The sequence below is a fragment of the Dama dama genome, chromosome 30 (assembly GCF_033118175.1).
Source record: "Dama dama isolate Ldn47 chromosome 30, ASM3311817v1, whole genome shotgun sequence".
NCBI classification, from domain to species: Eukaryota; Metazoa; Chordata; class Mammalia; order Artiodactyla; family Cervidae; genus Dama; species Dama dama.
In genome coordinates, this window is record NC_083710.1 from 29,175,558 (window position 1) to 29,196,273 (window position 20,716).

Sequence of the window (20,716 nt, forward strand, 5' to 3'; positions counted from 1 at the left end):
CCCACCAGGCTCCTTCGTCCATGGGATTTTCCAGGCAAGAGTACTGGAGTGGGTTGCCATTTCCTTCTCCAGAGGATCTTCCCAACCCAGGGATCAAACTCCGGTCTCCCACATTGTAGGCAGACGCGTTACTGACTGAACCACCAGGGAAGTCCCACTTTCACTTTCACTTTACAAATGTATAAAATTCCAAATTGTGCTTTACTTTCTGAATATAGAGTTTAAAATAAAATGGAGCACATGTCTGAAAAAGTAGTGACTAGCTTCCTTCTTTACAGGCTGGGAATCCAAACTGAGTAGATCATGGACGGAATTATTTTATTGAGAGGATATAAACTAGATGGCTCCTTGGTTCCCCTTCAAACGATTATCTCACAGAGCACACCTTCTAAGGGGAGACCTGGTGCCAAGACGAATGGTTGAGATTCGGAGCATATAGATCCTGGCTTTAAATGAGCGTGATGACTAACAGACAGTAGGGGCAAAGCAGGCTGCCTGACAGTCATAACTAAATACATTTATTTTTGATATCTTGGCTCCCGTGGTTTTGCTATCATGGATTTAATGCCAATATTCTCATTTTATTTTTCTCTTCCTCTAAGTAAACCAGCTTCATGAATAGCAGTTCTATAGTCTTTTAAAAACTTTGTTTATGATAACCTTTTATATGTTTCACTGTTCATTCTGATTTATGCACATGGTTGCCTGTGCCATAAACGTTAGGTTTAAACATACTACGGAGAATGCAGACAAAGGAATTTCGGGAAAGGAATTTCTTTTGTGCCTTGTTTCAAGTAATAGAGCCTTGTTAATTATTGCATATTGATGTCATCAGCTTGTTGTTCTTTACCCACTTGCAAAGTAAATGTATGATTTTTCTATATGCACGCACAGTCCCTTGGGTCTCAAGCTCTCTACACCAAGATTATGAATTAATTTTGCTACATGAAGTCATCTTTAGAGATTCTACAGACCTCAAGTTAGGATCACCAAGACAATTATGAGTTTGTTAACTATTTGTTGGTTGTGTTTCCTTTATAAAATTGATCCAGTTGATGTTTAAACTCTTATATTGCCCTTTCCAAAAAAAAAAAGTTACCAAATAATAACCATACGCCAGGACAAAATGTGAAATGGAAATAATGCAATTATCAAGAAAGGGCTAAAGTTATCTTGTGAAATTTTTCTCCCTTGCTTATATCAGTTGGATCGATTGGATATTCCTGTAATCTTTATTTGGTGTGGACCCCAGCTGAGTAACACCAATAATATGAATACAAATGGCAGGAGTAACTCATACCGTTTATATTTGAAATGAACTTTTTTATCACGTAGTCATCAGATACATCTTGGTAAAATGTGGTTAGAACTGTTATGTCAGCTTTCTCACTTACTTCAAAAAGTGTGATATGTTCTCCATCTGTTATATGATCCCAAGCTAAATAGCTATGCTCAGGATGTGTTCTTACTTAGGGCAGTGCTTTTATGAAGGTGTGCCATAAAAGCATCCAGGTGCCAGCAACCTGTCCACCTGGTTCCCATTAAATCTGCTTCGAGGTGATGACATTTCAAATGTCACAGTATCTCTTAGAGCAGCTAATTGCATTAAATTCTAAAATAACTATGTTTTTCACTGTACACTATATGCCTTGGAATTAGCAAACCGACTGAAGCCAACACAAAATCTTATGATCATGTATACTATGAAATGGTTTATGTTCTCTGAAAAAAATTAGTAAGTTGATTTCATTTATAAGCATGGCAAAATATAAGTGGACTCTTCAGCTCTATGTAGGTCATAAATAAAGACTGATTCATCTCATTGGGTTAATTTGAATGAACATGAACTACACATTTCCCCTTTATTAGGTTCAAAATCCTTCAATCAGACTTAGGGCAATAATCAAAATGTTCACAGTCTGTCTAAGGTAGTATATTTAGGAGTAGTAACAAGGGTACATAGAGGGCCATGATGATTACGGAATGGCTTCAACTGAGAGAGAGCAATATGTTAGGTAATGAGAATCCAGGAAGTAACAGGCTGGGAGAATATGAATGTAATAAATTTGATATTAACGTGAATAATTGAGAAGTCTTAGACTCGACCCAAATTACTAACCTCTCAAATATAGAATATGGAGATCTGACACGGTATAGGCTTAAAAGTTATGTTGTTACCTATAAGCCAATATGATCTTAAAGTGCATTGGTATTCTATTCACAAAGAAGAAGACACTGCCCCTCTCTGTTCTGTGTTGGTCAGGGCACACCTAGAATATTTCATTTGCTTTGAGCACCAGCATTAACCAGAGATATTGACCAATGGAGGACCAAGGGGTCATGGGGTCCTATCTTACTACAAATAACCAGAGAGACTAGGATTATTGAAATTGAAAAAGAGAAGACACTATTGTAAAGTAATTAGCTTCCAAGTAATAAAAATAATTGGGGAAAAAAAAAGAGAAGACACAGAAGGGGTTCAGTGGCTCTTTGCAGATTTTGGAAGCCTTGTCCTATCGGGAAATGCACTGTACTGAGTGGTTTCAGAGGTGAGAGATTAGAATGACAAATGGAAAAAGGAAAGGGGCATCATTTGAACATAACTCACCTTATTAACAATTAAGCGGGCTGCCTCAGGAAATAACGGTTTCAGTACTGTAGCTGTTTGCACAGAGGCCATTTGGCCACGTGGCTGGGATTTTTATAGTGGGCATTTGGTCTCTCAATGGAAGTAGGGTAGAAGAGGTAATATTTAAGGTCCATTTCAGTCCCTGAAATTCTTTGAATCCATGAATGGCCATTGTCTTGGAAAGGTGTATAACGTTTAACCACCTTACTTCTTTGGGGAAAAGCAGAAGTAACGAGAAATTGAATACATTTATTTTACTGTGTTTGAGCATAGAGAATGAAATGAGAACTTTCCATTTTTAGAGTACCATATTTATAATTAAATGTTCTCTTACATTGTTTGTTACCTTCAGATAGCATGAAATTTGAAATGACCTGGAGTACATTTTGAAAACTAAAGTTGAAAATAAGCAATTTTAAGCATAAGCAGACTTGTGTTAACCCTACTTTTTTTTTTTTTTTTTAAACCAGAGCCTAAAACCTTGAGGGGTTTTGCTCATAAGGCAGAGAAAAACCCAGCTGGCACTGTAGCAAGTGTTCAGGGCATCAGACAACTGGTGGCACTGTTGAAAATGTAATTCATTCGTTGATAAGGCAGTTTAGCGAACAATATCCAGCAAGTTTATTAAACATTACAGTTTAAAAGAATGTTTTCATATTATTTGGGTGAGTGTTCTGTGTTGAGTGTCTGGTGTTCTTATTAAAAGAACAAGATTTTGGAATTGAGTCCATAAGTTGTAGGCATCTTTGCTAGGAAATGCGCTACTAATCTATTAATTTGAATGCTTGATTCTGAAAGAATGTGTCTTTGTATTCTAAAACACCATATGACGGGACAGCACCTGCCACCCCAAACCACAATGTGTCTGCATTATTAAACACCATTTGTGATGCTGCTGGAAGAAATTCAAGGATTGAAAGGCTCAGAAGAGAAAGTCTACATTGCAAACATTTCTTTACTGTTTTTCTGCTTGGAACAGGATTATGTCTACAGCAAAAGCAGCGACCCGGGGGATAAAAGATCTCCCTGTTCTGGAAAACACACACCTTCCCCTCAAATGTGGTAGCGCTAATGTTTCTTTTCTCCAGACCTTGACCTTGTAAATCTGCCTTGTTTCAACCTCCTATTCCAATACTATAAATACAAGGTTTTCACAAACAGACATTCATAAAAGAGCACGCTCAGAGGCTCATACATTCACAGTGCCTTCGACAGAGTTGGCTGTGGCTACAGTTAGCGTCACAGCCATCAGACAGGGTCACAGTCTGAATCCCTCTTTCTGACCTGACATAAGGCAAATGGGCACTGCTGGCCACAAGGGGAGTTGCGTGGCAGAGGATGGAAACAGCTCAAGTCACCAGGCTAGGCTAATGGATGGGGGATTCTTACAATACTGGAAAATAAAGGGCACACGACACAGACTACCACCATACTTCTAGAATAATCACAAAACTTCTAGACTACCCACCAAACGTCTAGAGTAACCACCAAACTTCCAGAAAGTCTTACGAGGAGGCAGATGTGTCACGGCTGTGAGTTTAACTTTTGTCCCCGTTATGGCAGCTGTCAGCTTTGATGAACTTGTCCCATGGAACGTGGTCATCTTAGCGCACCCCGGGGAGTGCTGTGCAGTTGACCCAAATGGCCCGGCAGTGACTGAAGTAGCATTTGCCCAGTTATATTCATCCTTTGGGTAAAAACTGAAGTCTGAATTTCCTATGCAAGGTGCTGTTGGGCACAATGACTGTGTGTAGAACTCTTCCGGCTTTGTGCACACTTAAGGCTGGATGGCATGGGGAGGAGGTTGAAGGGAGACAGGTAAGCAGAGGGAAAGTAGGTCAACATTGCTTCTCGCCACTTCTCCATTATTAATTCAACTACAGATTCTCTCTCCCTTCTCTCTGCTCCACAGACAACCGGCACCCTGAGCCAATGCCGCCCCCTCACTGCCTCCTGGCTCCCTTCAGGCCAACCAAGTGGGTAAACCCAGGGAAACAGAAGGAGGATCTTTTAGGACAAGCTGTGTTCATTATTTAGAAACAGCATCGATATGTGCAAATTGTTTTCTCAAGGAATAGATGCAGAGATGAAAAGATTCATTGTTAAAATACTGCCTCAGGGCTGATCCCAGTATTAAATATTTGGTATTGTTTTGTCCTCAGAGCTTTATACCCTGTAAGAGGGCATAGCAGCCCACTCCAGTGTTCTTGCCTGGAGAATCCCACGGACAGAGGAGCCTGGTGGGCTACGGTCCATGGGGTCGCAAAGAGTCAGACACGACTGAGCGACTTAGCACACACACTGAGCTTTATTATACAGTTGTTGCCCTGTTTGCTCTCAGGAATCTGGAGTCCAAATACACCCAAAATTTGAATCGCAAGGCTTAGGCTTTTAGTTTCATCTTTGCCTCAGGAAGAAAAGTAATTATAATAAGTAAACGTTTATTTACCTAACATTTAACATATCAGTAACTTGCTTAGTGCTTATGTCTTTATCACAAAGTGGAATTAACAAACCTACTCTTTAATCTTTCCCCAAGGATGTGGCAAAGCTGAATATTTTTTAAAAGGACATTCCATAAAAATCAAACTGAAGAAAAAATTTTTCTATGGTAAGAATTAAACAAAAAAAGAGATCAGAGTGACCACTTGTAAGAAGCCTGTTTGCAGATAGACTATGGAAGAGTGAGGTGAGACACCTCAAATCTGCCAAACCTAAACAGTGAGCAAAAGGACGCTAATTTTGAGAAAATGGAATGAAGGTCATGGAACGTCCAAATCGACAAGGATGAGCCTGGCACAGTTAACACCACCCGTTGCTGGTTGAGAAGCTGATGGGGAGCGGTGGTCCCAGCTGAGTGGTCCGAGCACCCCCCTTTCTGGGCGTGGAGACCAGTCCCCTCCGTGGCAGCGGGCGCGGCTTATGCCCGAGCTTCTGGGCTGGGCACAGCACCTGAGACATGGGGCAGGATGGACAGTTTTTATTCTCTCTTTCCGTTTTCCTCCAGAGCTCTCAGCATGGCGGCTCCTCCACTTCCCTCGCATCCACCAAAGTCTGCAGCTCAATGGACGAGAACGACGGACCCGGAGAAGGTGGTAAGCTTGGGACGTGGTGTCTGAGGAGAAGGCGTAGCTTGTACCCGGACGGAGAATGGGTTAGCTAAATTTAGTCCAGAAAACTGACATTTCTCCAGCAGAATGACCCTGAAGCAGCTCAGGGTCATCACAAGGGGGTAGGACTGAACATGGTTCTCACCAGGAGTGGTATCTGCTCTCCGGGCCTGGGAAGAGGGAGTCAGCCAAATGAGGAGACCTTTCCCACCCTCCAAAGGTGTAAGCGTTCTTAGAAGGCCAGCTGTTGCCCTCCTTGCAGATAAAAGGGGCTAACTGTTGCCTTTGTTTTCCAAATTCGGTTCACTTCTGCAACAAGAGAGACATGTTTACTCTCTCTGACTGAGATAGCCCTGCAGAGGCACTCAGACTTCAGTAAAGTCAAAATGAGAACATCTGTCTTTACAAAAAGACTGAATTGATGGCAAATGGCAAAAATATTCTTTGGACCTCCAGCGAATTCACTTTAGAAAGTGGTCATGTGACTCGGGTTGTGGATTGGGTGTTTCCTGTTAACTCCTGGATTGTTTTGGATGAGCCTTTTCTGCCCTCTGCATCTTAGTTTTTCTTCTATGAAATGGAGATTGTATCCTAATACATGCCTGCTTCCTCCCTGGAGGTTATTATCAGGCTGAAATCAATTATGGGCAAGTATTTAGGAACTCAGGTATAAAACTGATACAATCATGCCACTGTTAGAGAGCCAGCACCCCTTATTTGTTTGAAGGGATAGGATTTAATTTTCCAGTAAAGTCCCACTTGTGGGAAACACTTCATTATGTTACATGAGATACATGACTGACCCAAGGATTATTTCCTGACTACCATGCAATATCAGACTTTTTTGGTATTTCCAGAAGGATGAAATGCAGCCATCCAGAAGTCTTCTTTTGTTCCAATGTGTTTTATTTATAATGAAACAAAAGGGTCCTTGACTAAGCCAGTGGCTAAGTCTTCTTAATCAGAGGCCTAAAAGATAACGTTTTTACATAGTCAGGGGAAAAGAAACCAAGCCATGTGCTCCAGATGGGTGTCCCCTTCATGGAAACATAGAAGCATCTCCTTCCATTTCCCATCTGAAACCTGACTTGCCTCCAACAGACAAGGATGGTTACTTTTATTATCCGTGCAGGAAAGAGATGTTTTGTGTCATCCGAGAGATGTTTTGCAAATTCAGGTGCTTTACAGTGGCTTTGAAACTTCTCCAACCATCTCCTGTAATAACCATAGGCCAGACAAAAATCCCTAGGCTGCGTCTTTCAGACAGAGGCAAAATGATGGCTTCTTTGGGGTGAGATGGAGCAGGGAGTGGAGGGAAGGCTCCAGCTCTCACTTTCTTTGGACACCTCTGAGATGGCTTCTAGTGGGTTAAAAGTAAAATGTCACCTTTAAAGAGGTGAAGAGGTTGCAAAAATGCCAAGGACAAAAGCAGCAGCAGCAAATGTCCTACATTTGTACAACACTTTGCAGAAATCTCATCCGTTCTAGCATCCAGAGTGGTGCAGGGTGGAGATGATCGCAAAAACAGAGTAAGTAAAGGTCCTATAGCAGATGCCTGCTGGTTATGAGCTTCTATTGACCGTTCTCCAGCCCTGCACACCAAACTCAATGAGAACACGAAAATCGCCCAGAAAGCCCTTTTGCCACCTAAGGTTTTAATTTTATTTTGAGAAGAAATGTTTAGTCTCGGTTTGTGATTAAAGGTCAGAAAAGGAGCACATTTAGAAAGCGCACTAGGCTTCCACCACATTTTGTATTCAGGTTGCCTGAGGGAGAAGCCAGGATTTATAACTTTAAAGCATGTAAATTTTAGAGCCCGGCTGTAAAAGGCTTTTTATACCCCTAAGATGTTAAAGGTTATCCACTATATTTATGTGACCTAAGTGTGGCTTATTTAGTTTTATGACCTTAGATATTTAAAGCATTATTAGGCATTTGTAAAATGTTTCAAAATGCATTTTAAGGGGGAAAATGCGTTGTGTTAGCGGCACTAACATAATTGAAACTACAAAACTGTTCTGTTCGCAGACATAATAGATACTGCAATTTTAACTCAACATCTGCCACGCAGGTTGCTGGTGAAAACATTTGTCCAAAATCTGCTCATTGATACTGGGGAGGGGTGGTGATCAGTGCTTAGTTCTAACATAAGGAATTTTACGGAGATCTCTATTTCAGGATGTAGTAAAGCCAAGTGTCCAAACAGCAGGCATTTTTCATGCTTGTACGGTGTCAAGCGGTCCAGAGTCCCTTACAAACTGCATTTTCCTCCCCACCTAGGAATGTCATCTCTCTGAACACCATGGGTATTCATAAATGCTATTGATCAAATTGGCATGAAATGAAAAGCAAAACTTCCTCCTCAGACAACCCGCTTCAGCAGAAAGCATTAGCTGGTCTTACGTAGGTGGGAGTGGACCCCGTAGATTTTACATTTCCTTTAGTTGATCATTTGTCTTAGTAGAAACAGTTGATTATACAATGTCAGAGAGGGGCTAGGGGTGGGAGACTAGCCTGCCTGTCCAGAAAATGACATATTGATTCTGAATCAGTGCCAGTCTATTAGATGATACTTCTAAACGTCTCCTATGCACAACATCTGTGTTCCCTTTTCTACCAATAAAAACATACTAATGATTCTTTCAGAAGTGTCGGAGGAAGGCTTCCAGATTCCAGCCACAATAACAGAACGATATAAAGTCGGAAGGACAATAGGAGATGGAAATTTTGCTGTTGTCAAGGAATGTGTAGAAAGGTGAGAAAGATATCATTTGCATTGAGCTTTAAAGGAAACACTTGGGGTTATGTTTTCTGAGATTGTGTCTTTATTTGCGGTCTGAGGCACATATGGAATAGGTTAATGTCTCAACTCCAGATGTTAAAAAAAATGTAAAAGAAAGAATAGCTCATCTAACAACAGATTTGAAAAATGTAGTGATTTCTGGGGACAATCTATAAATTAAGAGCTTTCATTTTTCTCTTTAATGTACTCAGCAAAATGTTGCCAGCTCTTTAAGGTAAGTCCTTTTATTTTGTTTAAAAAAGAAAAAGCTTAATAGTTTTTTCTACATTTTTGGGAGACATTTTGTAAATGTCAGAACATTCTTAGGTGTATTGATATATTTTTCATATGTATATGTCATAAAATATAAGAACTTCGAAAAGCTTCACAATGCAACTGTACTGATCCCCACAAAAAATGGCATTTAATACATTAAAATGTTTTAAAATGAATGAATGAGCCAGGCGCTCTTGTGGGCCAAAGGGGAGGGCTTAGAGTGAAAGGTTTATCCCTAGGATCTCGGTACCTAATTAAGGACAGTAGCAGGGGCTACTAGTTGGAGAAGTGACAAGTAATAGTTATAGCCCAGATTAAGGCCACCTCAAACCCTGAGCCCGGTGTTAGAGTTGGAATTTGTTATTTAAGGAGGACCCAATCGGCCAGCAGCTTCTTCTCAGGGCTGGTGAGTAGGGTATTGGAGAGCTGGGGGCACCTGCCTCGTTCCTTAAGGGAGCGTGTCCACTGGCTTCCAGGGGCTGGCCAGGGTGAGCATCTCCCCCAATGCTCTTCCCAGCCCACCCGCCCGAGTTCTCAACACGAAGGCGCTAAGCTCTGCCTCCATTTGAAGCAGATGCCTCAGACTAAAAGTTCTAACCTGCAGGATCCAGAACTTATTTTTCTGCAAGGCCTTTGACTTCAAAAAAAAGATTCAAGTCACCTTTGAGCTGGACTTCTGCCTGGGCCTCAGACACGAGGGTCCTGAGTTTGGCCAGTGTCCACTGAATTGCTTCCCTTCACCCTCTGCCCGACTAAGGCAGTGGAGCCCCCGCTAGGCTCCCCTGGAGCAGTGGGTCTCACACTGTGCCCCTCCCTGCATACCAGCTGGGCCAAGCCACTCCCGCGGACGTGGTCGCATACCCCTAGAGCAGCCACTCTTTGGTGGGGAGAGGTATGAGTGATGGGCAGCTTGAGAAACGCCTTAGCTGACCCTGCCAGGCCCTCTTCCCCCTCCTTCTCTCTGTCCCCGACTCCCACCACAAAGCTGGACAGTTTGCTGCGTGACTGACCAACATAGACAATGTCCCATTACTTTTCTGGACCTCACGCCTCCCCAAACAGGAGCAACCACTGTTGACTGAATGTCAACTATATACCGGGTCCTTCACTTAGGATATTTTATTGATGTATCATCATAATACCATGGCGTTGGAACTATTTCCATTTTATATAAAGAACGCCTGAAGAAGCTAAATGCCCAGGTTAGTAAGTGCTCAGATAGTTAAGTATTTCTATTTGGCAAGGCATGGACGCTAGTTCAGCTCCAAACCCTGTACCACTGGACCACTCAGCTTCGCTGCCTCCTGCCTCCAACCAGGGCCAAAGTCACATACATCACATTTGTCCCTGTACAGAGAAGATGGAAGTGAAATCGGGAAAGCCATTCTCAAAGTAATGGGTGGAAGTGTGTGTGTATATAGTTTTGTTTCTCATTTGTGCTTTCACTGATAGGAAACCCAACCCCTTTAAACATAATGCATGCTGCAGCAGAAAATCCCGTGTCCAGCACTGAGGTACTCTTCCCCCGCGGGGGCCTGGTTCCCTGCCGGGGGCATCACCTGTTGAGTCTGGTGTGTGCCTGTCCTCAGATCATGCTGGCATCTTAGTCCCGCAGTCCTGGTCTTCCCAGATAGAAATTTCTCATTTCTTCATCCCGGGTTAATTTCTTTCTTTCTGGTTTAGATTGCGTTCGTTTTGCAGGAGTTCGCATCCCGGAGCTCCTTGTACGAGCCTTCAGAGTCTAAGCACCAGGTTGTTCCCCGAAGTGTTAGCATTCAACTCCTGCTGAACCAGGACATATGGCAGCTGCCCCCTGTCCTCAGAAGTATCCCATAACAATCTTTTAATATTTTCCAGAGGTCCAGGAAAGTAAAAGGGGGCTAAGAATGTTTTGAGTGGCACACACTGCTTGTGTGGGGACATTCTGCCGTATTTGGAAGGATAGATGTGGATGGACAAGAGCAGGTCTGCCCCTCCTGTTAATAGTGCCCCGTCACAGGGGAGGGTTTCCTACGACAATGGACGCAGTGACATCGCATCCCTCCCCTGATTCTGTGTCAGCACATCCCATCCTAGGACCTGCCAGGTCCATTTTGGTTTCCGCCTGTCTCCCCGCAGCACCGTCTCCAGTGGCCTCGGGAGCCCTCAGGATGTGCTAAAGAATGCTGACGGACTTTAGAAGCTGTTTTGTGGAGCCTTTAGAGGCTTCAAAGAAAACTCACAAAGCTGAAATGCGCTAAGAGGAGGTCCGAGCATGGATAGAGGGCTTGAGATGAGGTGCCCTTCGTCCCCGGCTTCCTGGCTCTGTGTGGATTAATTACCAGCCAAGCCATGGGTACCAGTGACGCAGTTGTGAGCAGGCATGGTGTCTCGGGTGGCTCCCGGCCCTCCTTCCCACCTGACTGCTTGCATGTTTTGGCGGCACAGGATTCAACTTGGTTAAAACTGTAGCCGCTCATGATTCCCTCTCTCCCTGCTCCACCTGGAGACGCAAAGAACTACACATCGAGGGCTTCCCCAGTGGTCCAGTGGTTAGGGGTCTGCCCGGCAGTGTAGGGGACGCCAGTTTAATCCCTGGTCTGGGAGGATCCCACATGCCACGGAGTGGCTAGGCCCGTGCACCCCAACTACTAAGCCAGTGCTTTGGAGCCCGCGGGCCACAAGTACTGAAGCCCATGTGCCCAAAGCCCATGCTCTGCAACAAGAGAAGCCACCGCAATGAGAAGACTGCACACCACAGCGAAGGGTAGCCCCTGCTCACTGCAACTAGAGAAGGCCTTTGAGTAGCAACGAAGACCCAGCACAGTCAAAAAAAAAAAAAAAAAATTAATAGGATAAAATAAAAGAACCACATGTTGAAAGCTTTGGCTCTGGCAATGGTGTGAGACAGGCCCAAACCCACAAGAACGAGCTGAGACTGCAGTATCAGTGACATGGTGCGTCCACCTAGAAAGGTCTCAGATGTTTGAAGATCTGTACAGCTATAATTGGAGGCATTTGCTTCTGAAGTGGGATTTGGAGGGTGACTCAGTGGGAAGGATTTTAAGTGTCTCTCAGCTGACAGTGTTCTTTCCTCCCTAAGGATGCTGTGGCCCCTGATAGCCAAAGGGCCCAAGTTCAAGTTCAAAATATAGCTCCACTCCGGAAATGTCTGACAAGACACTTATGGGGTGCCTCCATTCTCTGCTCACAGGGGAGGCTGAGATTTAGCTTTGATTACTGGGTAAACAAAGGGTGCTGTGGACTCACTCCTCAAGGAGACAGGGTCTCCCTGTCATATCCTAAGCGCCACCAGCCTCTGGAGTTCTCCCAGCTCCACCAATGTGTTTGGAGGCCCTGCCGGTTCAGGCCTCTGCTGGGCATTTCCGGGGCACAAAGAGAGTCAGGACACCGCCGCTCTGCTTGAGGACCTCACCCATAAGCAAAGGATCGCCATGACAGTCAATAAAGGCTGTGGCAGAGGAATGCCTGGGAAACTGTTTCCTCTTCCACATAATCTTCATAAAAATCTTCAAAACAGAGCAAACGACGAAAATCCCTTTGGTCTAGGGTGCCCTTTTCATTAGCATTTTGCAGCCCTCCAGGGCTGAGGGAAGAAGGAGTGAGAAGAAGACTGTCCTGGGGCCCGGAATCATTGTGCTAAACAGGATGGCGTTCTCCAAACCATTGTCAGTACAACCCTGAAAGGCTAGATTTAGTTCTGATTTGTAAAGTTCAGACATTTCTCCCTAGCAGTTGGAGCTCTGGCCTGGGGTCTAACTGAATGGGAACGTAACCTAACAAACTGAACTCCTCTGGACAAGGAGGAAGACACAGCTTGTCTCACTGCTGCCGCTCTGGCTGTGGCCTTTGAGGGTGCCGTGACTGCGTGAAAGGTCAAGGCTATAATTTCAGGAACATACAAGTGAACGGCCTGGATGTTCCCCAGCAATCCAGGTGTCTTCTCTCCTCCACACACCGAACCGTAGACTCCTTGAGGTCAAAGGCCAGGTCTCTTATCACCCGTGTAGCCGAGAAAGAACCATGCTCCTGCTTACTGGATGCTGACACGGGCACAGCGGTTCTCAGAGTTTAGAGGATGGAGGAAGGCAGATGCTTGTTTGGGGTTTTATTTCGTGCCAAATGTTTTCTTTTTACCAACTGAAAGCAAGCCATGAAGTGTTTATTCTTATGGTGGACATTTAGTCTTAACACGTGTTTTCAGTCTTATATTCCAGATTCATCCTTTTTCCTTATAAACATGCATTTCTAGCAATTAAGGATTTTATTATGACTTTATAGTTCTATTCTTCAAAGAATCCAGAAAAAAAAAAAAAAAACTTGCAGTATTAATTTTGGTGGTTCCTCCACAGGGCTCTTTGTCTGATACAAAATGTGGGTATATCTGAGTGAGTGTTGACTCCTATTTTGTAAGATTCTGGGTAGTCAACCCACAAGATCCTCTTGCTAGGAAGCTATGGGCCGCTGCAGCCCAGGTTTGCTTGCATTTACCCCTCAGCTGTAGGCTCAGCATATACCCTGGTTGTCTGGTGTCCTGGGAGCCAACACACTCACTTATTTGCTGGGGATTCTGCTGCGTGTGTGTCTGTCTGCAGAGGAGGAGTCAGCCTGCCTGGGTCCCACTCCAGCTTTCTGTTCTGAGTACAGCAAAGCTTTAATGTTGCTCATTCCAGGGAAATGGAGGGTCAAGTGGTAACCGTAGGGAAGACACAGCCAAGAAATTCCTGCTCTTCTCACCAGCACCTTCCCATCCTGTGTGGAGACGCTGAACACAAGCGTCAGCGCCGTCCTAGCTCTCTTGCCCTGCCTGGTACTGCTGGCTCTTGTCAAAGCTTTCAGTCCTGGAGTCCACATTCCCTGCAATCAGATGAAACATCCCAGACTAGATTGGAAACTGCTCATATATTCCAGTCTCAGATTTGCTTCATTATAACTTTGTGTGTGATTTGTGAAATGCAGGACCCAGAAACACTTCAGCTTTTAATTTTCCTCTTGATTGAATATTTTCATGTTTGCAGATGAAACTCTTCAGAAGCCTCTTAAAAAGAGCTGCTTAGAGAGTCCCTGCGATCCTTCTGTGATGTGAGTCTCCTGCATTGGCAGGCGGGTTTTTCACCACTGCTCCACCTGGGAAGCCTCTAGACTTTCTCATTAGATACAATTATAACAGTTTGGTCAATGTTTAATTTATTCTGCAAGCTAGTACCATGAAGGGTCCTGGAAGTGCAGTGGAAGAAGGAGTTTTAGAAGTAAATGACAGGAGATTTCCCTGGTGGTCCAGTGGCTGAGACTCCAAGCTCCCAACACAAGCATCTGGGTTCGATCCCAGATGCCACAACTAAAGACCCCACATGCCACAACTAAGGCCTGGCACAGCCAAGTCAATAAATAAATAAATATTTTAAAAAGAGAAGCAAACAACATGAACGGTTTCTAAAATGCTTGAAACACATTGTTGCTATCTGGTCTCTTAATTTATAGGCACATCACTCTCTTGCTCTTACCATAACATACAACTAGGAAATTCCCCTTTGATTCTCCAAAGCGAAAATTCTAAAACCCTATTTTGAAGTTTTGTTCTTAATCAACTTCACTCCCTTCGTATTCATTTGTATCCCTAAAATTGGCCTTTATCTGTAGGTAAGAAGCTAGACTCTCTTGGTTTCCCAACTAGATCTGAAGTAGAAATGATTGTGAAGTAGTGGTTCCTGATGATTGTTAAGTATGCATTGTGTCCTCTGACAGTTGACCGTCACTATTAGCACTACAGTATCTTAGAAATGTTCACACAAGTTAGGAAGCTATTTAAAGGTTCAGTATGACTAAGCCGTCCCTCCCACACCCACGATGGAGGACGGGCAGTGTTGGCTGGGCTATATGAGGAGCAGAGACCCCAAGAACTCAAGTTCTGATTTTAGCAATGCCAGGTGGCTTTGGGAACATGAGCTGTCTATAATTGTCACCTCCATTTCATTTCTATCGAATGAGAGGGCCTATGGCTAGGACTCCACACTCCAAATGCAGGGGGGCCTGGGTTTGATCCCTGGTCAGGGAACTAGATCCCACATGCCGCAACTAAGAGTTTGCAAGCTACAGCTAAAGAACCTGGATGCCACAACGAAGATTGAAGACCCCTCGTGCCACAGCAAAGACCCGGCACAGCCAAATAAATAAATATTTTTTTGAAAGGCTCAAGAGGTCAGGATGCTCAGATAATGACTGTATCCCTTGCTATCCTTGAACACCTCATTCATGAGTTCTCCACTGGAACACATAGAGCTGCACACAGCCCAAGTCTAAAGAGGGTGGACTGTGTCTTGAACGTTATCAGTGTGACCATGAGAACCATTCAGAAAACTGTTACTTCAGGGATAACCTCAAGAGAAATGGAGAAGAAGGGCAGAAACTCACCCCTATTCCATGTCCACTTTAGAGGGAGGAGGAGGGCACAGCCACCTGCAAGGGGGAGTTACCCATGGAGTAGCAGTAACTTTATTACAATTATGGCGGCCTTAACAGCTTGTGACGTTTCTGAGCTATCATCTTTGTTTTGTCCTTAAACTTGGTCAGCCCCTCAAAATTCACATACTTCTTTTAAAAACGGAAAAGAGAATTTTTTACAAAATACTTACACCACGAAGCCAGATCAGTGGGGTACGAGTGAGTCCTTAACAAGATGATTCAACACATCTGAAATTACATTTATTAAAAGACAAAACAAAACTTTCTCTTTGCAGGTCGACTGCTAGAGAGTATGCTCTGAAAATTATCAAGAAAAGCAAGTGTCGAGGCAAAGTATGTATAAGGTTTTATTCTTTTGAAAATATATTATTTTGGAGGTAGGAAAAAAACACAAGATGAGCCCCCCAAAAAACATAAGTTCACCCTAGGAGTTGTGTTTTGGTAGAGTAGAATGTTATATACTTACTAGGATATAATTTTATTCTATAAATATTACTGGTATCAAAGTCAGTTGAAATGATGGGATATCATTTCAGTTCCTTCTCTTTATTCTTGTATTTACTTCTTCTCTTACTTTTGTGATCTAAGTTTCATTTCATCCTTCTATATGCAGTTATAGTTAGCCATGGTAGGCTCTGAAATTACAAGCATCTTCTAAGGACCTTCAATATCTTTTGCCAATTCTAGGTTATATGAATATCAGAATTTTAAGATAGACTTATTATATTTTACCAAAATATATCTCCCTTGATCTTTAAATAGTATAAGTTAAGTGTTAGTCACTCAGTTGTGTCCAACTCTTTGCAACCCCATGGACTGTAGCGCACACAAGCTTCTTGGTCCATGGGATTTTCCAGACAAGAATACTGGAGTGGGTTGCCATGCCCTTCTACAGAGGATCTCCCTGACCCAGGGATCGAACCCAGGTATCCCACATTGCAGACAGACTTTTTACCATCTGAGCCACCAGGGAAACTCTTAAATAGTATGGCTTTTTTGATTTGAGTTAGCCCTTCATTGTTTTGCTGTGTGTCTTGATGGAGATAATTTTCTCTTGAACAGGAGCACATGATCCAGAACGAGGTGTCCATCTTGAGAAGAGTGAAGCACCCCAATATTGTTCTTCTGATCGAAGAGATGGACGTGCCAACGGAGCTGTATCTTGTCATGGAATTAGTAAAGGTGTGTGTTTTGGTGAAAGAGTTAAACCTGTATAAGGCACCTCACTCTCCTGTATGATAGCACTCTCTCCTTTGTTTCGTCTCAGCAGTATTCAACCTCATTGCTGTGTACTGGCTTAACGGTTTAAGAGTCTTAACACTAGAATTATATCCCCATAGTTCAAGTCTCAGCCTGGACGGAAATAGTACCTGACCTTGGATCTACCACTCTGTACCTCGGGCCCCTCCTATGTAAAATGCGATATTGCTAGGAGTGTTATTCTGAAGGTAAAAGAAATCTCTTTCACCAGCTTCTGTGACACAAAGTATTAGATGCCAGTAAGATTGTTGTTACTCCAGCAGAAACTGCTCACTTTTCCAGGAACTACTCCTAAAGTATCATTCATCATCATAAAAACAAGCTATGAACTTTTAGACTCCAGGGTAATAGAAAAACAGCAGCCTGTCAATAATAATGTGAATACCGCCTCTCAGTGATGGATACAATCTCATCCTGCCACGTAAAATTACGTTTTTATTCTATTCAATCATATAACATAGGAATGGCCAGATGTTGATGATGGTTGAATCTATGTGAAAGGTAACTCACCTATTTCCTCTACTTCCATATGTGAAATTTTCTTAATTAGAAGTTTTTAAAAATTGAATGTTTTATTTTCATAAAGCTGTACTTTGCTCAAGCCTTTTCTGTTATGTTAATCTGACCAAAGGCATGAGTAATTTCTACTTTAGTTGTAAATTAGATCATTTTCTCCATCAGGGGTGTGCCAGTGAACACCTAGGGTTCCAGGAATTCTACTTAGAATCGCTCAGCTGAGCTGGTGGCAGCTGGAATGTGGGGTTTCCTTCTGTAAAGAGTTAAGGCCAACAAAGCATTTAATTAACCAATCATTTACTGTATAGGAAAATGTTCATTCTAGGGACTTTAAACTTTCATTCTTCATACTTCCTTTATTTTAGATCTATTGGCCTTCTTTTAACTTAGTGATTAATTTATATTTATAGATAAAGTCTGTTTTTTTCCTACTTGAAGTTCAGACTTTTTTCTCTGAGAGCGAAGGCTTTTTAGTTTGTACTAACACCAGGTTATGGTCATGGTTGAGATTGAGGGAGATAAAAATGTTAATCGCTTATTCCAATCAAGAAAGGTCAATTTCATTATTCAGAAAATTTTCATATTGGCGCTTTATTACCAAATAAAGTTTGGTAATTACAACATTGTAAATTATACTTTATCTAGGACCAAGAATAGTAATTTTACAATGACTTTAATTTTTAAAGAAACAGCTTCAAATCATTCCTGCTGCCCCTCTGGATGCCGTTAAAAACTAATTAGCAACCCCCTGTTATTGGCTGGGTTTTGGAGAGCTAAGACAAAATTAAATTTGAAGATAAGATATAAAAGAGAAAAAGGCTTAATAGTTCAGAACACAGTTTGTGGGAAAGCTTAATCTGATTGTCAGTAATATGCTTAGTCAGGTGACTGTAGCGAAGTACCACTTAGCCTTTGGGGATTCTCTCCGGGTGACCAGTCTAACAAGCCTGGACTGTGCCTGCAAAACTCAGCATTGGGACTCAACTGAGCCACTGGATGTGTGTGTGTGTGTGTGTGTGTGTGTGTGTGTGAGAGTCACTCAATCGTGTCTGATACTTTGCGACCCCATGGACTGTAGCCCACCAAGCTTCTCTGTCATGGAATTCTCCAAGCAAGAATACTGGGGTGGGTCACTGTTCCCTTCTCCACGACTGTATCATACCCCTGCATTTAGTCTGACCAAGAATGGCTGTGAGACCAGGTCTGGAAGCATCTCAGAAGAGAAGGCCAGCCCCACATTTGACCTGAAAAGCTCCCATGACATGCCCCTGAGGAATTTAGCTTGTCAAACCCTGAGAGTCTAATAGGGGGCCCAGGACGACCTGACGCCAATGGATAAATAAGGTTTGTGTTCCAGAAAACAGTGAAGTGGGTGAACAGTAAAACCATTCTTAAGGGTGAAATTCCGTAAGTACCAATAACGGGACTTTAGACTTCCAGCAGCAGAAGTGAACGCGTGCACACTGCCTGTGTGTCCAGAGGAAGGCAGGCCTTGTGTCAGGGCAGCACTTGGGCTGGCACTGAGAAATCAGCGGGAGTGAGAAAGACAAAGAGCGTGGAGGAGACCCTGGGATGGGCTTGGAGTGCGGAGTTGGGGGAGGGTTTGGTCTGTCTGGGTGACCAGGGAAGACACACGCGACGTGGAGCATAAAGGCAGCTGCTCCAGGTGAGACAGGAGATGAGGTTAAGCAAGTTGAAGTGAAGGCTGGGGACAGAGCGGGGAGAGCCATGGGAATAGAGGCTGATTTCATGAGTGAAAGATAGGAAACATTGGCCTGCAGTGTGGGAGGTGATGATCGTACACAGGGTCTTTGGAGTAAGAGCCTGAGAGAGCCCAGAAGGCTGTGTCAGAGGCAGGTCTTAGAGCAGGACCAAGAGTCTCTGTTGACAGCTTTGTTGAAGGCGAAGGAGAAGGAATGAGATTACAGGCTGTCTTGAGTTTAGACAACGAGGACAGTGGTGGAGTCTTGGCAGGGTCACCTCCTACGGCCCTACACACGGTCAGGGGTGCCATTCATGTGGACCGCAGTGCAAACCCCATCTCCCCGGGTGGCACGGAAGCAACCTGCAAAGCTGCACAACCTTGCCTTTGAGAGACAGACACAGAGAGAGACGGTGTTCATTTTTGGGGAAAAAAAAAATGTATCTGCTTAGTTCGGGAACTGCTGAGGTTGAGGGTCAGTGGAAGATACCCCTTTCCCCCCAAGCAGGGATTGTATAGGGTCGCAGAGGGCCAGGTTAGGGAGTGGGATTTGAAAATGGTCAGCCTACAGGCTAGTTTGTATTTGCTGTTTAAAAAAAAAAATTAAATCTCTTAGCCCTTTAGGTAACAGATGTACACAGTCAGCCTCTGCCGGGGGGGTGGGGTTTGGCTCTTTGGGGCCTTGTGTGCAAAAAGGATGCACACATTTTCAGTAAATCAGACCCAACTTCTCTGAAAGGGCTTCAAATAAATGGATCTAAAATTGGAGCCTGAAATCTTTGCTTCACCAAATAACAATAAATTAGCACGGAACAGTGGAAACAAAGTTCGGATGAGTAATGGACCTAGAAAACTTTCTTTGAAATATCTCCATCCTCCTCCCTCTCTTTCTCTTTCATCTCTGGAGTGACAGTTTCTGATCCTTTTCTCTGTTCCTTACAAGGAGGCACATTATTGAAAAAGAAGACATGACGCCCACTCCAAGAGACCTAAATCTGGAGAGTGATGAGAATTGTGTGTGTGTCTGTGTGAAGTTCCCAGGGCAGCAGAACGTTTTGTTCAGGGTGTAGTCTGTGGTATGTTTCTCATTTCAGGAGATTGGGGATTATGAATTTGAACTTCAGCGGGCAGTTGGTGTAGCACATGCCACCAGGATACCCGGTGCCCCGAGGTCTCTGCCCTGGAGACCCAGCTCCACTTCCCCACCCCCAGTTGGGAGTTTAATGGCAGAGAATCTCCTCCTTCCTTTGAGCTCTGGAGGAAATGTCACTGGCTCTCACAGCGGGGGCAGGAATCACCATAGGGTTCCTGGGCCTATGAGAGGGAGGTGACAGGGAAAACTCTTGGAACCCAGAAACCCCGCGTGCATCCTTCAGTCCGTTTATAGCGTGTCGGGCGCCTCTCCAGGCTGGGCCCCACTGGACCATCTGTTAATGCACCTCTGCTCTTCTCTCTCAGGGAGGAGACCTCTTCGACGCCATCACCTCCACTAACAAATACACTGAGCGAGATGCCAGCGGGATGCTGTACAACCTGGCCAGCGCCATCAAATACCTGCACAGCCTCAACATCGTCCACCGTGACATCAAACCAGAGAATCTCCTGGTAAGAAGGGTTCCAACTTCAGGGTGTCCTGAGCCCCAAGCACTCATGTATGAGTGAATATGAACACTTCTCTTCCTTCTTTTTCATTTTCTTAAAAAACAACAAAAAACCCTTAAAGGCTAGTTTCCAGCTGGCCTTCAGTAACTAGCTGGAAACTGGTCTTTTAAGTTGATCTGTCAGGGTTAATGTACCATTAGGAGCACTTAACTTATTAGCAAATAAAAACCCGAGGGAGGGACAGGAAAAGAACTCAGGAAATCTAGGGCTGTGGTTAAGACCGTGGACCAGGCCAACACAGTCACGAGGAGCATTTACACTTGCATGACTTATCGATAGCACTTTGGTGTTAGAAAGCTTTTACTCGGAGAAAAAAA

The 20,716-nt window shown here is 43.7% G+C and overlaps 1 protein-coding gene across 2 annotated transcripts in view; it reads left to right on the forward strand.

The window, feature by feature from the left end:
• DCLK1 (doublecortin like kinase 1) overlaps positions 1–20,716 on the forward strand; it is a 335,163-nt gene that overhangs the window by 263,560 nt on the left and 50,887 nt on the right. For both annotated transcript variants that reach the window (XM_061133010.1, XM_061133011.1), the window contains 5 exons: positions 5,637–5,724; positions 8,386–8,494; positions 15,535–15,592; positions 16,322–16,441; positions 20,196–20,342. In XM_061133010.1, the coding sequence (XP_060988993.1) occupies positions 5,637–5,724; positions 8,386–8,494; positions 15,535–15,592; positions 16,322–16,441; positions 20,196–20,342 (522 nt within the window). The remainder of the gene's footprint in view (positions 1–5,636; positions 5,725–8,385; positions 8,495–15,534; positions 15,593–16,321; positions 16,442–20,195; positions 20,343–20,716) is intronic.